The 17,380-nt window shown below is 38.6% G+C and overlaps 3 protein-coding genes across 11 annotated transcripts in view; 1 reads left to right on the top strand and 2 right to left on the bottom strand.

Annotated features, from left to right (window-relative positions):
- sycp2 (synaptonemal complex protein 2) overlaps positions 1 to 832 on the bottom strand; it is a 47,344-nt gene extending 46,512 nt beyond the window's left edge. For 3 of the 6 annotated variants that reach the window (XM_062054362.1, XM_062054363.1, XM_062054365.1), the window contains exon 1: positions 27 to 832. The gene's annotated coding sequence lies outside the window, so the exon portion shown is untranslated. The remainder of the gene's footprint in view (positions 1 to 26) is intronic. The other 3 variants (XM_062054366.1, XM_062054367.1, XM_062054368.1) reach the window with 1 other exon arrangement.
- Positions 833 to 2,034: 1,202 nt separating this feature from the next.
- Positions 2,035 to 17,380, bottom strand: part of ppp1r3da (protein phosphatase 1, regulatory subunit 3Da) — a 24,158-nt gene continuing 8,812 nt past the window's right edge. The window contains exons 1-2 of one of the 3 annotated variants that reach the window (XM_062054377.1): positions 10,768 to 10,900; positions 2,035 to 3,460 (exon numbers count right to left, since the gene is read on the bottom strand). In XM_062054377.1, coding sequence (XP_061910361.1) covers positions 2,513 to 3,460; positions 10,768 to 10,794 — 975 coding nt within the window. In that variant the 5' untranslated portion in view covers positions 10,795 to 10,900 and the 3' untranslated portion in view covers positions 2,035 to 2,512. Of the gene's footprint in view, positions 3,461 to 10,457; positions 10,665 to 10,767; positions 10,901 to 17,380 lie in introns of those variants that run through there. The other 2 variants (XM_062054378.1, XM_062054379.1) reach the window with 2 other exon arrangements.
- Positions 11,172 to 17,380, top strand: part of fam217ba (family with sequence similarity 217 member Ba) — an 8,595-nt gene continuing 2,386 nt past the window's right edge. For both annotated transcript variants that reach the window (XM_062054373.1, XM_062054372.1), the window contains exons 1-3: positions 11,172 to 11,682; positions 13,353 to 13,452; positions 13,516 to 13,580. In XM_062054373.1, coding sequence (XP_061910357.1) covers positions 11,576 to 11,682; positions 13,353 to 13,452; positions 13,516 to 13,580 — 272 coding nt within the window. In that variant the 5' untranslated portion in view covers positions 11,172 to 11,575. The remainder of the gene's footprint in view (positions 11,683 to 13,352; positions 13,453 to 13,515; positions 13,581 to 17,380) is intronic.

Here is a 17,380-nt window from a genome sequence, read left to right as displayed (position 1 = left end):
ATGTAAATCGTTTCATTAAAACTTACATTAGAGTGAATTCGGGTTGACAAAAAACAACAACAATGAGAGCAATAGTGAGCTGAAGACTTAAATAGAGGTCATATACGGAGATGTGTTGTTTTGCTAGCTTTCAGACGATGTCGGCGAAGGGGCGCCAATTCCTGAGGGCCAATCAACAAGAAAACAAAACATACGTCATCAAAATTACCGTAAGGTGCAAAATAATGCCCTTTCTAAACTTCCTAAGTCTTAAAATGTATGTATTCGGTGTACTAACAATACTAAAATCGAAAGATATATAATTTTATTTAGGTACTATTGACACCATCCCATTGTAAAGTCATACAAAGTCTGGTAAAAATTGTGCATTTATGAGTGTTATGGTTATTACGGTAATGTGACGTCACTCAACAAGGCTTATACATCACCCATACCTCTATTATTGCTAAAAAAAAAAAAAAAATGGTATTAGACATCAGAAATGTGATAATTTTTTATTACGCAAATAAACTTATTTATTTGAGGTTAGTAGCAATTTAAAAAAAACATTTTAATTACTTCAAATAGTATTTTTCCATCGGCTTTACAAATTTAGAGTATATGTATTTCTTATATTTACTGAATTCATATCTGTGTTGAATTAGTCATTTTATTTTGTGAAATAAATATTGAAAAAAAGTGCTTTCATTTCCACTTGATACTGTATATGCAACATGGAATATTTAGTGAGCTTAATGTCCATTTAGACAAGGTGCTTTCTAGTGAAGTGCAATATAAAAAGAGCCACAATTAAAACTGGAAACCGCAGTTGTTGTATTTATTTGTGTTTAGTAGCAAATTACAAAACTTTTTTAATTACTTAAAATAGTATTTTTCCACCGGCTTTACAAATGTAGAGAATAATATATATATATATATATATATATATATATATATATATATATATATATATATATATATATATATATATATATATATATATATATATATATATATATATATATATATATATATATATATATATATATATACATACATATATACATACATATATATATATATACATACATATATATATATATAAATGTATATATATATATATATATATATATATATATATATATATATATATATATATATATATATATATATTTATTATATTTACTGAATTCATATCTGTGTTGAATTAGTGATTTTATTTGGTGAAATAAATATTAAACAAAAGTGCTTTCATTTCCACTTGATATATGCAACATGGAATATTTAGTGAGCTTAATGTCCATATAGGCAAGGTGCTTTCCAGTGAAGTGCAATATAAAAAGAGCCACAATTAAAACTGGAAACCGCAGTTGTTACATTTATTTTTGGTTAGCAGCAAATTACAAAACATATTTAATTACTTAAAATAGTATTTTTCCACCGGCTTTACAAATTTAGAGAATATATATATATATATATATATATATATATATATATATATATATATATATATATATATATATATATATATATATATATATATATATATATATATATATATATATATATTTATTATATTTACTGAATTCATATCTGTGTTGAATTTGTGATTTTATTTGGTGAAATAAATATTAAACAAAAGTGCTTTCATTTCCACTTGATATATGCAACATGGAATATTTAGTGAGCTTAATGTCCATATAGGCAAGGTGGTGCTTTCTAGTGAAGTGCAATATAAAAAGAGCCGCAATTAAAACTGGAAACCGCAGTTGTTACATTTACTTGTGGTTAGTAGCAAATTACAAAAATGTTTAAATTTTTTTAAATAGTATTTTTCCACCGGCTTTACAAATTTAGAGAATATTTAAAAAATATATATTTACTGAATTGTGTGTGTAATTAGTCATTTTATTTTGTGAAATAAATATTGAAAAAGGGTGCTTTTATTTCCACTTGATATATGCAACGTGGTATATTTAGTGAGCTTAATGTCCATTCAGACAAGGTGCTTTCAAGGGAAGTGCAAATAAAAGAGCCACAATTAAAACTGGAAACTGCAGCTATTACATTTATTTGTGGTTAGTAGCAAAGTACAAAAACATTTTAATTACTTCAAATAGTATTTTTCCACCGGCTTAACAAATTTAGAGAATATAATTTATTTTTTTAAATCCATACATCCATTTTCTATATTTACTGAATTCCTATCTGTGTTGAATTAGTCTTTTTTTTTGGTGAAATAAATATTGAACAAAGGTGCTTTCATTACCACTTGATATATGCAACATGGAATATTTAGTGAGTTTAATGTCCATTTAGACAAGGTGCTTTCTAGAGAAGTGCAATATAAAAAGTGCCAAAATTAAAACTGGAAACCGCAGTTGTAAATGTTTAGTGTTTGTTAATTTCTTTTTGGCAGTCTATCAAAGAAGTTATAGGTTCATAAAAATAAATGTGACTGTGCTACAGTTGTACTACAAAGAAGTCATACATTTTTCAATAAGTGTGTTTTGTGCTTAATAGTGCTAGAGTCCTAAAAAAAGTGAACCATGCTGTCCTCACATTCTTTGGGCACAGTGTGCTTGTAGTTATGACAAACTAACTTATAATTCTGTCCGCCATTGTTGTCCCAGTATTCAGCTCCACAGACTTTGTACTGGATGGCAAACTCCAACACCGCTCCAGGCTGCAGGAATGGAGGGACGGGCAGGTGGAAATGGAACACGTCACAGCAGAGTTGACCTTCCCCTTCACAGATCTTGGAGGTGGTGGACACCCACGAGGCCTTAACTTCTGCACAACTCTTCCACTCTGTAAATGAATAGCGGGCCGTTACATCTTTTTTAAAATCCAGATTGAGCACCTGGACGATTCCGATGACGCCAAATTCTAAACACAAGACTCTCTCGAGGCGCACTTTGCGCTTGAAGAGATGGCGCACAAACGCAGGATGATCACCGGGCTGGTGGTCAAAAAGTGGCTTTAAATACGGCAATGATATCTCCAAGTGTTTTCCATCTGCTAACTCTGCACCCATTAGCAACCTGAAGCTGACATGATATGGCACAGATGGTTCCTCTCTTGAATCGAAAAGTTTGATGTTCTCCAGGTCGAGGCCCAGGGAGTCAGTAAAGCGTACCCCAACCGGTCTGCATGGCCTCTTCTCCTCTGTGACAGGCGGCAGGGACTGTGACCGTCGGATGATGGATTTCGGCATGGGTTCATAGGAAGAGGTGTGGAGCTCCTGATGCTTTGGCGCAGACCCTCTGGGACCTGGCGGCCGGATGGGAATCGGCCTCTTCTCTGAATCGCTTTTAACACCCCGTAGCATATTGGTCAGGTTGATGGTCACGCAGGGTTTAGAAAATACTCTGCAAGAGCTGGACAATGTTGTTTCCGGGTCAGAGTTTGTGAGTGAAATCTTCTCTTGTCCAATAAACCAGCTGGGGTCCATTCTGTCAGAAACTGATGTCCTGCTCACCTGCAAATGATGTTTGGAATCAGTTACTGTGTACAAACAGTACAGGCCAAAAGTTTGGACACACCTTCTCCTCATTCAATGCGTTTTCTTTATTTGCATGACTATTTACATTGTAGATTGTCACTGAAGGCATCAAAACTATGAAGTGAAGTGAATTATATGTATATAGCGCTTTTCTCTAGTGACTCAAAGCGCTTTTACATAGTGAAACCCAATATCTGAGTTACATTTAAACCAGTGTGGGTGGCACTGGGAGCAGGTGGGTAAAGTGTCTTGCCCAAGGACACAACAGGAGTGACTAGGATGGCGGAAGCGGGGATCGAACCTGGAACCCTCAAGTTGCTGGCACGGCCACTCTACCAACCGAGCTATACCGCCCCAATGTAGAGTTATGTACTTAACAAAAAAAGGTGAAATAACTGAAAACATGTTTTATATTCTAGTTTCCTCAAAATAGCCACCTTTTGCTCTGATTACTGCTTTGCACACTCTTGGCATTCTCCAGACGAGCTTCAAGCGCACCTGTGAAGTGAAAACCATTTCAGGTGACTACCTCTGGAAGCTCATTAAGAGAAACCCAATAGTGTGCAAAAATAATTAGAGCCAAGGGTGGCTATTTTGAAGAAACTAGGATATAAAACATGTTTTCAGTTATTTCACCTTTTTTTGTTAAGTACATAACTCCACATGTGTTCATTCATAGTTTTGATGCCTTCAGTGACTATCTACAATGTAAATAGTCATGAAAATAAAGAAAACACATTGAATGAGAAGGTGTGTCCAAACTTTTGGCCTGTACTGTATATCTAAACATATTTTTACAATTTTCAACATATTATACTTTCGGAACTGTGCGTTTTGATGTGGTATGTCGTTTGTTGCGGCTACTGCCTAATCCAGGGGTCTCCAACCTGTCGCTCGCAAGCTACCATTAGCTCTCCATGCCTTTCCGAGTAGCTCGCCAGTGGGTTCAAGAAATGTGATGCTTTATAGCAAACAGCTGCTATACGCTAGTTGAACAATCAAATACAGTGGGGCCGCAACTTAAGAATGATATGAGATCAGAGTTGTCTTTCAACTAATTGTTATACTGTAAGTTACAAGCAAACATATTAGTTGGCGTAGCAAATGAGACAGTAAACCTCGTAAAATCCGACCAAAACATCTCGTCTTACTTGCTAGCATTATCTTTTTATAGTGACATCATTTTGTTTTTCCAAAAACAGAAAGGAATAAAGTGAGTGCAAAAGACAATGCCGAGAAGAAGAGGTGGCTGATATTAATTGAATTAAAGTAATTAGGCCTGGCCGATAAATCGATTTTATCCTAAAATTCAATTTTTTTTTGTTGTAGACGATTGAAAAAATACAAAACTCTGTTTTTCTCTTTATTTTTTTGCAAGGGAGCTTCCGTAGCTTCCGCCGTCCCCCTTCCTTCATTATGGAGATTTACACACAAAGAGCTCAACATGGCTATTGCTAAAACAAACAAGAGCGCGACAATTGTACCAATGAAAAAAATAGCGTTGTCAGTGGTTTGGTTTTGCGGCAACAGGCGTGGAACAAATAAATGACTCGACGCTGCAAAGTTTGTATAAATAAACGCAGCAGCACAACAAACTTATTCCAGTATCTGAAACCGAAACATCCAGCCGAGTGCGGGAAATGCAACTCTTTACCAGGCGAACAAGAAAATAAAAAATACAAACTCCCACTAAAAAGTAGCTTACTGTGGCAGAAATATTTACAGAGGGTACCATGTAGGGTAAGAAAGAAGCACAGTGGAGAACCCTCATTAAAGCGGTCGCTCTGCACGCGGCAAAATATGTGGTCCCCAAACAGTGAAAAGGCCTGCCTTTATCCACTTACTAATTTAGAGACCTCTCAATGCTACATTTTTATTTACAGAAGTATTTTATTCTAGACAGAAGATTTAAGTTTGTACTAATCAAACTCCAATGTTGGGGTTATTTATTTGCATGCAATGATATGCTACACTTTTGTTTACAGAAGCATTTTATTCAATACAGAAGTGTTGCCTCCTATAGGAAGCTCTATGTTGAATAACTTTATTTAATTAGGACAATGCATATTGATCAATCTAAAAGCAAAAATATCACAGTAAATATGCCAGAATAAGCTACAAGAGCTAAATTGTGTCTGCTCAGTTTTTTGAAAATTATTTCATACGAAGTCAAAGAACCACATTTATAAAGATTACACTTTTGCTAAGGGTAAGGTGCAATGTATGCATTACTCTAGTTTTTGATCAAATTAAAGCACACCTTATTTTGTATTATTGCAGTCATTAGTTTCTTTAAAAAAGTATGGGAAAAAATTGGGAAATAGGGTAAATTTAATTTTTTGGGGGAAAAAATTTGAAATTTTTAGGCCATAGACCCAAAAGAAATCATCAAAAACATGACAGACTTTGCCACCAAGTTGGCGAAGCACCGTACTGACGCAAGATGAGTCTAACAACAGCCAAGTATGTTCAAATAACATTTTAACGGTGTACATTTATTCATGAAAATATGGAAAAGCTGCAGATGGTGTGTCTGACAGCGAATCAGCTGGAAGGAGATACAGTAGAATTATTCCACTCTCCAAGGTTAATACTGTACATTCTTATGACATTATTTCATAAAACTGCTGTAGTTGTTTGTAGTACATTTGATTGTATTGTTTTCATACAATACTGTATCTGCGGATGTTCTCATTCCTCCAGGTCATTGTATTTTTAGGGCATTCAATAGATCGTAACTGAGCTGTTCGATTTGTCTTAGAAGACTAAAACGCTTCTCATTTAAGTAGGGCCTCATCAGTTCATGCTCATAGACTGAGATTGGTCCAATCTAGTCTAGCGGCAGCTGACAAAACTCCAACTATTTATCCTCCAACAAGCCATTTATCCATTTTCTACCGCTTATTCCCTTCGGGGTTGCGGGGGGCGCTGGAGCCTATCTCAGCTACAATCGGGCGGAAGGCGGGGTACACCCTGGACAAGTCGCCACCTCATCGTAGGGCCAACACAGATAGACAGACAACATTCACACTCACATTCACACTAGGGCCAATTTAGTGTTGCCAATCAACCTATCCTCAGGTGCATGTCTTTGGAGGTGGGAGGAAGCCGGAGTACCCGGAGGGAACCCGGAGGGAACCCACGCAGTCACGGGGAGGACATGCAAACTCCACACAGAAAGATCCCGAGCCCCGGATTGAACCCAGGACTACTCAGGACCTTGGTATTGTGAGGCAGACGCACTAACCGCTCTTCCACCGTGCTGCCCTCCAACAAGCCCTTGGAGTATAAATAGTTGCGATCGATTGAATGCACTGAGCATAAGGTAACTATTTTCTAAATTTTTTTCTTTTTAAAAGACATGTAACATGCTAAAATTGTGCTGTTTTGGCTCGGGCCAAGAACCAATGAAAGTAATTTCAATGAATTTCAAAGGGAAATTGATTTGAGATACAAGTGTTTTGAGTTAAAGGCTCTAGTAAAGACTCAATTAAGCTCATAATTGATGTGCTACTTTGAATGGCTCTATTAAGTCAACAATGAATGAGTACTAATGTTGACAATAGTATAAGATAATACAGTGGTTCTCAAACTTTTTTCACCAAGTACCACCTCAAAAAACACTTAGCTCTCCAAGTACCACTATAATGACCAACATTAAAATAAATTAGCATAGTAAGCCAAAGTATTCATTAAAAACAAGGCAGAAGTTTTATTTAACACATATATTTATATTTTTTGGCAACTGTAACATTACACACAGTGGACATGTTGCAAAGAGAAATGAGAATATGTAAATTGTATGATGTATCATATTGTGACTACATACATGTTCAAAATAAACTTAAACCAACAGGACCACTGTGTTTGAAAAGAAAACACTGTACTTAAAAACTTTTGGACATATAAGGAGAAACGAAAATATGTACATTATGTGATACCATACCATATTGAAACTGTATACGTCCATCCATCCATTTTCTACCGCTTGTCCCTTTCGGGGTCGCGGGGGGAGCCGGCGCCTATCTCAGCTACATTCGGGCGGAAGGCGGGGTACACTCTGGACAAGTTGCCACCTCATGGCAGGGCCAACACAGATAGACAGACAACATTCACACTCACATTCACACACTAGGGCCAATTTAGTGTTGCCAATCAACCTATCCCCAGGTGCATGTCTTTGGAAGTGGGAGGAAGCCGGAGTACCCGGAGGGAACCCACACAGTCACGGAGAGAACATGCAAACTCCACACAGAAAAATCCCGAGCGCAGGATCGAACCCAGGACCTTCGTATTGTGAGGCAGACGCACTTACCCTTCTTCCACCGTGCTGCATATGTGTTCAAAATAAATTTTAACCAACCGAATGATGAATATAATATTTTGCGTACCACTGGATGGAGCTCGTGTACCGCCACAGTTTGAGAATCACTGAGATAATAATTGGAAATCGGTTCTTACGGTTCACTTATGGATGGACAACACACTGGATTCCAGTTAATTGAAATACCACATCACCGGATATTGTTCAGATAAGTTAAATTTAAGAACTTGCACACATAGCAACACTGGAGGTGACTATGACGTGTGCATTTTCCGTGCATGCGTACTAGGTCGCGTTGCGCCGGCGGACAGAGGGGGGGAGGGGATCTTAAACAGTGGCACTGTTGTGTGTGGACATGGATAAGGTTAGGTGGGATTTACCCTGGATAACCTTATCCAGCTTAGTGTAAACAGGGCCTGAATGTTTAGCTTGATGTAAACATCTAAGATACGACCAGCATCTGTTGTCTTCCCAGACACTTGCGCACGAACATCTCCTTTTATGGTCATGATGCACGCTCCTGACCGAGCACGCACACAAAAACAGGGGATAGGAATATAAAGAGACTCCTCCCACCCCCACCAAGGACTGTTTTCACTGCTGGACTCTAGAAAGAGGTTCCGCAGCCTCCGTAGCAGAACCTCCAGGTTTTGTAACAGCTTCTTCCCTCAGGCCATAAGACTCTTGAACACATCAAAATAAACCCCTCAATTGCCCCCAAAAATGGATTAACTCGCTGGAATATAAAGACAATATAACATACGTCCATAAACGTGGATGCATATGCAAAAGTGCAATATATTTATCTGTACAGTAATCTATTTACAAACCCCGTTTCCATGAGTTGGGAAATTGTGTTAGATGTAAATATAAACGGAATACAATGATTTGCAAATCATTTTCAACCCATATTCAGTTGAATATGCTACAAAGACAACATATTTGATGTTCAAACTGATAAACTTTTTTTTTTTTGAAAATAATCATTAACTTTAGAATTTGATGCCAGCAAAACGTAACAAGGAAGTTGGGAAAGGTGGCAATAAATACTGATAAAGTTGAGGAATGCTCATCAAACACTTATTTGGAACATCCCACAGGTGAACAGGCAAATTGGGAACAGGTGGGTGCCATGATTGGGTATAAAAGTAGATTCCATGAAATGCTCAGTCATTCACAAACAAGGATGGGGCGAGGGTCACCACTTTGTCAACAAATGCGTGAGCAAATTGTTGAACAGTTTAAGAAAAACCTTTCTCAACCAGCTATTGCAAGGAATTTAGGGATTTCACCATCTACGGTCCGTAATATCATCAAAGGGTTCAGACAATCTGGAGAAATCACTGCACGTAAGCAGCTAAGCCCGTGACCTTCGATCCCTCAGGCTGTATTGCATCAACAAGCGACATCAGTGTGCAAAGGATATCATCCCATGGGATCAGGAACACTTCAGAAACCCACTGTCAGTAACTACAGTTGGTCGCTACATCTGTAAGTGCAAGTTAAAACTCTCCTATGCAAGGCAAAAACCGTTTATCAACAACACCCAGAAACGCCGTCGGCTTCGCTGGGCCTGAGCTCATGTAAGATGGACTGATACAAAGTGGAAAAGTGTTCTGTGGTCTGACGAGTCCACATTTCAAATTGTTTTTGGAAACTGTGGATGTCATGTCCTCCGGACCAAAGAGGAAAAGAACCATCCGGATTGTTATAGGCGCAAAGTTGAAAAGCCAGCATCTGTGATGGTATGGGGGTGTATTAGTGCCCAAGACATGGGTAACTTACACATCTGTGAAGGCGCCATTAATGCTGAAAGGTACATACAGGTTTTGGAGCAACATATGTTGCCATCCAAGCAACGTTACCATGGACGCCCCTGCTTATTTCAGAAAGACAAAGCCAAGTCACGTGTTGCATCAACGTGGCTTCATAGTAAAAGAGTGCGGGTACTAGACTGGCCTGCCTGTAGTCCAGACCTGTCTCCCATTGAAAATGTGTGTCGCATTATGAAGCCTAAATTACCACAATGGAGACCCCCGGACTGTTGAACAACTTAAGCTGTACATCAAGCAAGAATGGGAAAGAATTCCACCTGAGAAGCTTAAAAAATGTGTCTCCTCAGTTCCCAAACGTTTACTGAGTGTTGTTAAAAGAAAAGGCCATGTAACACAGTGGTGAACAGGCCCTTTCCCAACTACTTTGGCACGTGTTGCAGCCATGAAATTATAAGTTAATTATTATTTGCAAAAAAAAAAAAAAAGTTTATGAGTTTAAAAATCAAATATCTTGTCTTTGCAGTGCATTCAATTGAATATGGGTGTAAAAGGATTTGCAAATGATTGTATTCCGTTTATATTTACATGTAACACAATTTCCCAACTCATATGGAAACGGGGTTTGTATTTATATCTGCATCTTATTGCTCTTTTATCCTGCACTAGAATGAGATAACGCAACAAAATGTTGTTCTTATCTGTACTGTAAAGTTCAAATTTGAATGACAATAAAAGGAAGTCTAAGTCTCTAAAACTGATGGTTTGGGTTCTGCAGTTTAGTTTTGACCCAAGCGCCTCCTGGTACTGCAGTCCTGTATAATGACGCTCGCGTATAATAAAGCAACTTTTGGTTCCGTACAGCGTCTCCGATTACCTTTTAATCTAGCCGCACTGCCGTGTCATTCTTCTGTCCGGACGAGGATGACAAGACCAGCAATACACTTCAAGTACTTTCCTTTTGTAAAAGTAGCTCTCCCAAGAGAAGAGGTTAGAGACCCCTGGCCTAACCTAAATGCTTGCAAATTATGCTCTAAAGTGACAATGTGCAATATTACGGCTGCGCATGTAATAACATTACATCCAATGCAGGAAAGAAAAAAGTGGGCGTGTATTGTGAGGACGTGCAAGGCTGCATGAAATGCTAAACTTCAAAGTTCGCGAAGCACAGGCGTTCTTTTTCTCACCATACAAGCGTAGAAGTACATCTGCATTTTACGCCGCAGTCTAGGCTTGCTCCTCCATGTCCGTGTGTTTGTCTGTCCGACAATAACACAGCTTAGTGAGCGTCTCCATAGCTCTCAGACAACAGGAGTTTCCTTCGCGGACGAGCAGCTCCCTTGCATAAAGCTTTTAGGAAGCGTCCTCGGGAGCATCAGTACATCTGGGGGATGTAGTTTTTGTAAATCACAACAAGCATCTGCAATCCAAATATAGTCTGCTCTCTTACACATGTATACCCATCTGCGTCTTGAGTAAACTTTAGCAACTCTTTACCAACGACAAAGAAAACCACTAACAGCTTTAATGGTTGACTTAAAAGTGAAGCTTTGACCATACAACTACAAGTCCCATAATGCCCTGGTGCTGATGACGTCAACATGAGCAGTGGTGTCGAGCCAGTGAGGGGCAGGTAAACAAACCTGTCCGCGACTAGGACGGCGAGCCAAACAAAGCGAATTACCCGTATGACAGTGGTGTTTTTTTTTTACATTAATGGCGATGTCGGAGACGTACGAAAGGCTTATTATACGTCTGTTGTGCCGCGGCTTCAATGGAATCAAAGACAATGTGTTGCCTGGGAGAAGCGACTAAGAAAGACGGAAGCGACGCGTTGTCTGCAAGCAGCTGTCGACACTGACGCAGGATGCACTGCAGCACTTTTGGCAAAATGGATGTTTACTGCCTCGTTCTCCGAGTGGAGCCTCCGATTCTCCGTTTCAGACCGAGCGTGAGTTAAATCTCGTCCTCAAATGACCGCCACCGAACTGCAACATGGGGCCCATCATACAGGAGCGCGCAGCATCCACGACGCTGGAACACGTCGTTTGCAAGGAGAAGGTCCGAGTGAAAAACACTGAAAATAGCGGACCTAACACCAGGTAGGCCTCGCTTCTGTGCACTTGGAATTGGGGATGTCCGATAATGGCTTTTTGCCGATATCCAATATTCCGATATTGTCCAACTCTTTAATTACCGATACCGAAATCAACTATACCGATATATACAGTCGTGGAATTAACACATAATTATGCCTAATTTGGAGAACCAGGTATGGTGAAGATAATGTCATTTTTTAACTAAATTAATAAAATTAAATAAATAAATAATAAATAAATGGGTTATACTTGTATAGCGCTTTTCTACCTTCAAGGTACTCAAAGCGCTTTGACAGTATTTCCACATTCACCTATTCACACACACATTCACACACTGATGGCGGGAGTTGCCATGCAAGGCGCTAACCAGCACCCATCAGGAGCAAGGGTGAAGTGTCTTACCCAAGGACACAACGGACGTGACTAGGATGGTAGAAGGTGGGATTGAACCCCAGTAACCAACAACCCTCCGATTGCTGGCACGCCCACTCTACCAACACCGCCACGATTAGATAAATAAATTAAAAACATTTTCTTGACTAAAAAAGAAAGTAAAACAATATAAAAAACAGTTACATAGAAACTAGTAATTAATGAAAATGAGTAAAATTAACTGTTAAAGGTTAGTACTATTAGTGGACCAGCAGCACGCACAATCATGTGTGCTTACGGACTGTATCCCTTGCAGACTGTATTGATCTATATCAGTGGTTCTTAACCAGGGTTTGATCGAACCCTAGGGGTTCGGTGAGTCGGCCTCAGGGGTTCGGCGGAGCCTCCGCCACGGAGGTAAAGAGACATCCGACTTATCGCGTAATTAAAAACTTCTCCCTATCAGCGTAAAGAGACATCCGACTTATCGTGTAATTAAAAACTTCTCCCTATCAGCATATTATGGATACCCCCAAACAACGTTCCTTCTAATTTTCCATCTGATTTGCAGGTTTTTTTGATTGATTGATTGAAACTTTTACTAGCAGATTGCAAAGGAAGAGAATACACAGTACAGTTTACAGAGTACACAGTACATATTCCGTACAATTGACCACTAAATGGTAACCCCCAAATAAGTTTTTCAACTTGTTTAAGTTGGGGTCCACGTTAATCAATTCATGGTAATGTGTGTAAGGTGTGTAATTTGTTGTGAGTTCATGCACTGTGTTGGTTTTGTTCTTTAAGGTGATGTTCATGCACGGTTCATTTTGTGCACCAGTAAAAAAACATACGACTTTTTCTTGAATTTGAAAAAAATATGTATATATATTTTTCACTAAAGGAGGGTTCGGTGAATGCGCATATGAAAGTGGTGGGGTTCGGTACCTCCAACAAGGTTAAGAACCACTGATCTATATTGATATATAATGTAGGAACCAGAATATTAATAACGGAAAGAAACAACCCTTTTGTGTGAATGAGTGTGAATGGGGGAGGGACGTTTTTTGGGTTGGTGCACTAGTTGTAAGTGTATTTTGTGTTTTTTATGTTGATTTAATAAAAAATAAATAAAAACGATACTGATAATTAAAAAAAACGATGCCGATATTTTCCGATATTACATTTTAAAGCATTTATTGGCCGATAGTATCGGCAGGCCGATATTATCGGACATCTCTACTTGGAATGCATTTTAAAGATTGAGATGAAGATGGCCGTGTTGGATCTTGTTCGCACAGTTTGAAGAAAGGCAAGCAGATGAAGAAAGCAGCGGGCCAAGGGAAGAGTGGCCAGCCAGGCCCGAGTCAGGATCAAAACAACGTGGGAGCAGTGCAGAAGGTAAATGCATGGCTGATATTGTGAAATGTGTTATGTTTGTACTAAAATAAGTTTATTTCACAGGGTTCACAGACGAGGAGTTCCAGGTTGAAAGCTGGCACCTCTCGGAATACAAGCAAATTATCCAGGTATTGTTGTGAGGGCTCTGTTTTGGGTACAGTCAGGCACCACATTGTGGGACCCCCACACTACAGCCTCCTGAAGGCCCCCTAAAGGCCATCCAAAACCCACCCCAGCCCATGTACACATACAAACACACGGTGACGTGCGGTCACCCTCACAGCGGGTGAGGCATTGATTAAATGGTGTCTTTAATTTAAATGCATATGCTCTAATCAGAAGAGTGGATCGTGCGGTGTCTTCAGTAATGCGGACGCTGTATCGATCCGTTGTGGTGGTGAAGAAGGAGCTGAGCCGGAAGGCAAAGCTCTCAATTTACTGGTCGATCTACGTTCCCATCCTCACCTATGGTCATGAGCTTTGAGTTAGGACCGAAAGGACAAGATCACGGGTACAAGCGGCCGAAATTAGTTTCCTCCGCCGGGTGGTGGGGCTCTCCCTTAGAGATAGGGTGAGAAGCTCTGTCATCCGAGAGGAGGTCAAAGTCAAGCCGCTGCTCCTCCACATCAAGAGGAGCCAGATGAGGCGGTTCGGGCATCTGGTCAGGATGCCACCCGAACGCCTCCCGAGGGAGGTGTTTAGGGCACGTCTGACCGGCAGGTGGCCACTGGGAAGACCCAGGACACATTGGGAATACTTATGTCTCCCGGCTGGCCTGGGATCGCTTCGGGATCCCCCGGAAGGAGCTGGACGAAGTGGCTGGGGAGAGCTTCTCTGCTTAGGCTGCTGCCCCCGCGACCCGACCTCGGATAAGCGGAAGAAAATGGATGGATGGATGGATTCTCTAATCACTTAATACATGTTGCTCATTGAGATGATAACAGAAAGGGAGTAATTCGCTTTCATAAACATTTTACCATCAAATACTTCTTGGTCCCATTTTTTTGCTGTGATAATATTAAAAAAATATTTGGAGTCGTTCTTATAGTTGAAGGCTTGTGCTGTATTTCCATCTGAAGTACATGCAGTATCCTCCATGTAAACACATGCTTTGTATGATTACCTCCGTTTTGTTTGATAGTCCAGTATAGAGAAGTATTTTGATTTTGTACGGTAATCCTCCATATTGGACACCACATGTATTCATTCATTAAGCAAAGGATGAAAACAATATTCTTGTCACTACCCCCGGTACCAAAACACCCGATGACTACATCACTTCCTGTCAATTTGTTTTACGGCAATTATGTTCGCTCAGTGTTTTCATGGTTTTCTTTTTATCCATCCATCCATATTCTACCGCTTGTCCCTTTCAGGGTGGCGAGGGGTGGGTGCTGGAGCCTATCTCAACTGCATTCGGGCAGAAGGCGGGGTACACCCTGGACAAGTTATGTCACATAAAATAGTGCATACAAAACAAACTTTTTTAAGGGTACCAGTATTTTAAAACTGTACAGATCCGTGCAGAAACCTGAACGATGTGCTCAGCAGCCTTTAAATGGCAAAGAAATCAAATAAATAAATCTGCCTCGAGGCCAGGACTCCCTTGAAAAAGAGGTTCTTAATCTCAATGGGATTTTTTCCTGGTTAAATAGAGGTTGAATAAAAATAAATTAAAAAATACATATTTTTTTACTACTTTATTTTCATCAATTCACAATATTGACAATTTAAAATTGTATTTTTTGTTAAGCCGCAAACAAAGATTTTAGTTAAGTGCCTCGTTTTGAAAAAAATCTATATTTAAAAAATAAATTACGCGATGGGAGTCAGTGGCGCCATCGTGTGTCATTCATTGCAAAGACAGAAGATAAAAAGTAGTTGCAATTGCAGAGATAATACTCCTGGTTTTTTTTTTAATCTACCCCTTATTAAGTTTTATATTCTTATTCTCTTTTATTACTCATATTTGTATTAAATAAATTATAAATCATTGATGAAACATTCAAATATCACAGCATGTGACGTCACAGAAGCTCTTGTCAGAAATATTTCTAGAAAGGAAGCGTATTCGCGCATGCGTAGATTGCCCAAATAAAGGTAAAAATTATGATTGAAATGGATTATACTGAAATTACATTTACAACACTGTTTGATAAACATATATTAATATTTATTTTATGGTTTTATTGTTTTTTCCCCCCACAATGACACGTGAGGCTATTCCTCACCTGCCTACCCTGACGGCACATCCCTCATGCATACATACATACGCAAAAAGAAAAAAGTTTGTCACGTATCTAAATTCAAATTAAACACTTAATAACAACTTTTTTATGCAATAAAAGTTAGTATTATGGTCATAATTTTTTGTTCGTTTTTTCACGTGGGCATATTTTATTGCACTTACAGTACCATGACGAATGTAGCTGTCACCTGATTTATTGTGTATATTTATTGTCTATATGTGAAGAGAAGTGATAGCAAAAAACAGAAGAGGCTAATATTAGCTCATTTCCGTTGAACTTGGGAGGTCTGAATAAAACAATACGTAACATAGGGTATTTACATTTGGTCTGATTTAACCAAATTTATTTTAAAAACTGCAGACTTTCTGCTTTATTTCCCATTCTTGTCTTTTATTTCTCTCCTGGTTGCCTGGTTTATTTACATGGAGCCATGGTGCCGTGTTTCTCATTGTGTGTGGGATTAGTTAGCAAGAGACAGCAATAATAGGGATGGGTTAAACTAATTTGCATTTGGTTGGGTAGTCTCAGGCGTCCCTAGTTTGATTAAAATGTCACTTTGGCGCATGTCTGCTGATGTCGTGATCGTGACCCCAAGATATACGGAAAGAAACCAGCGTGCAGATCAAATATTATCTTTCTTATTTGAGAGTGAGAAAAATCAGATACAAAAGGCATGTAGCAGCAGTTAAACATGCACGGTGTTAGTTTATTTAGATTGTGCATACAATTAACAATATGATACATCACATGTTACCAGTTTCTCATTACAGCATGTCCGAAAAGTAGGAGGAGGAAGCACATCTTATTTAATCCCACCCCTTTTTGTACCATAGCTATTTCTAACACCTTTGTTTGTTCTCAATTAGTAACACAAAATAAGTAAATAAATAGACGAATCAGTAAGTAAATGATTTTTAATAAATAAACAATGAATAAAGTTCTCATGAATAAATAGTTAATTGATTTATGGTTCACATTCCGGGATGAATAAGATGATCTAATTTTCAATAAGGTTCAAAATGTTTATCAGGATTCTTCTTTATACTTTTGTGAACACTGAGTTTGAACAGTTTCTTAAACTGGATCATATTAGTACTTGGATGACTTCTTATTCCATTCCATAACTTAATTCCACATACTGACAAAAGACAAATGATCCAGCGCTGGTGGGAGGCAACAGGTTAACCTAAATAGACCGTATTAGAAATAGAAAACGGGTGCGCCAGCAGGAAACTAAACAGAAAGTGAAGGTGCAGCAAAACAAGGATTCCAACAGAAAGTAGAACTAAAATAAGAGCGCCACGACAGGAAAAGATACAGAACACAGGAAACTAACCAAGTACAAATTGTCATGTGGGATCATGACAAAAACAACTCCATCAATAAGGTTTTGTAGTAAAATATGTTCTATTCTATAATGCATTCATTTACAAAATAATCTTACTTATCTCACCATATGAAATGTAACTTACTTCACTGAGTAATATTTATTTATTTATTTTTATTGTGATTACTTATGGAGTATATTGTGAATAAATTGAGAACAGGAATTGAACAAAAGTTTTAGCAACTGTTATGTAAAAGCAAAGGGGTGGGATTAAATAAGATCTGCTTATTCCTACTCCTTTTCGAACATGTTGAAAAGAGAAACTGGAAATTGTGATGTATCATGTTGTATG

Source organism: Entelurus aequoreus, linkage group LG07 (assembly GCF_033978785.1).
Source record: "Entelurus aequoreus isolate RoL-2023_Sb linkage group LG07, RoL_Eaeq_v1.1, whole genome shotgun sequence".
Taxonomy (NCBI): Eukaryota; Metazoa; Chordata; class Actinopteri; order Syngnathiformes; family Syngnathidae; genus Entelurus; species Entelurus aequoreus.
The sequence above is the reverse complement of the archived record's forward strand: the minus strand, read 5'-3'. Positions and strand labels throughout refer to the sequence as shown.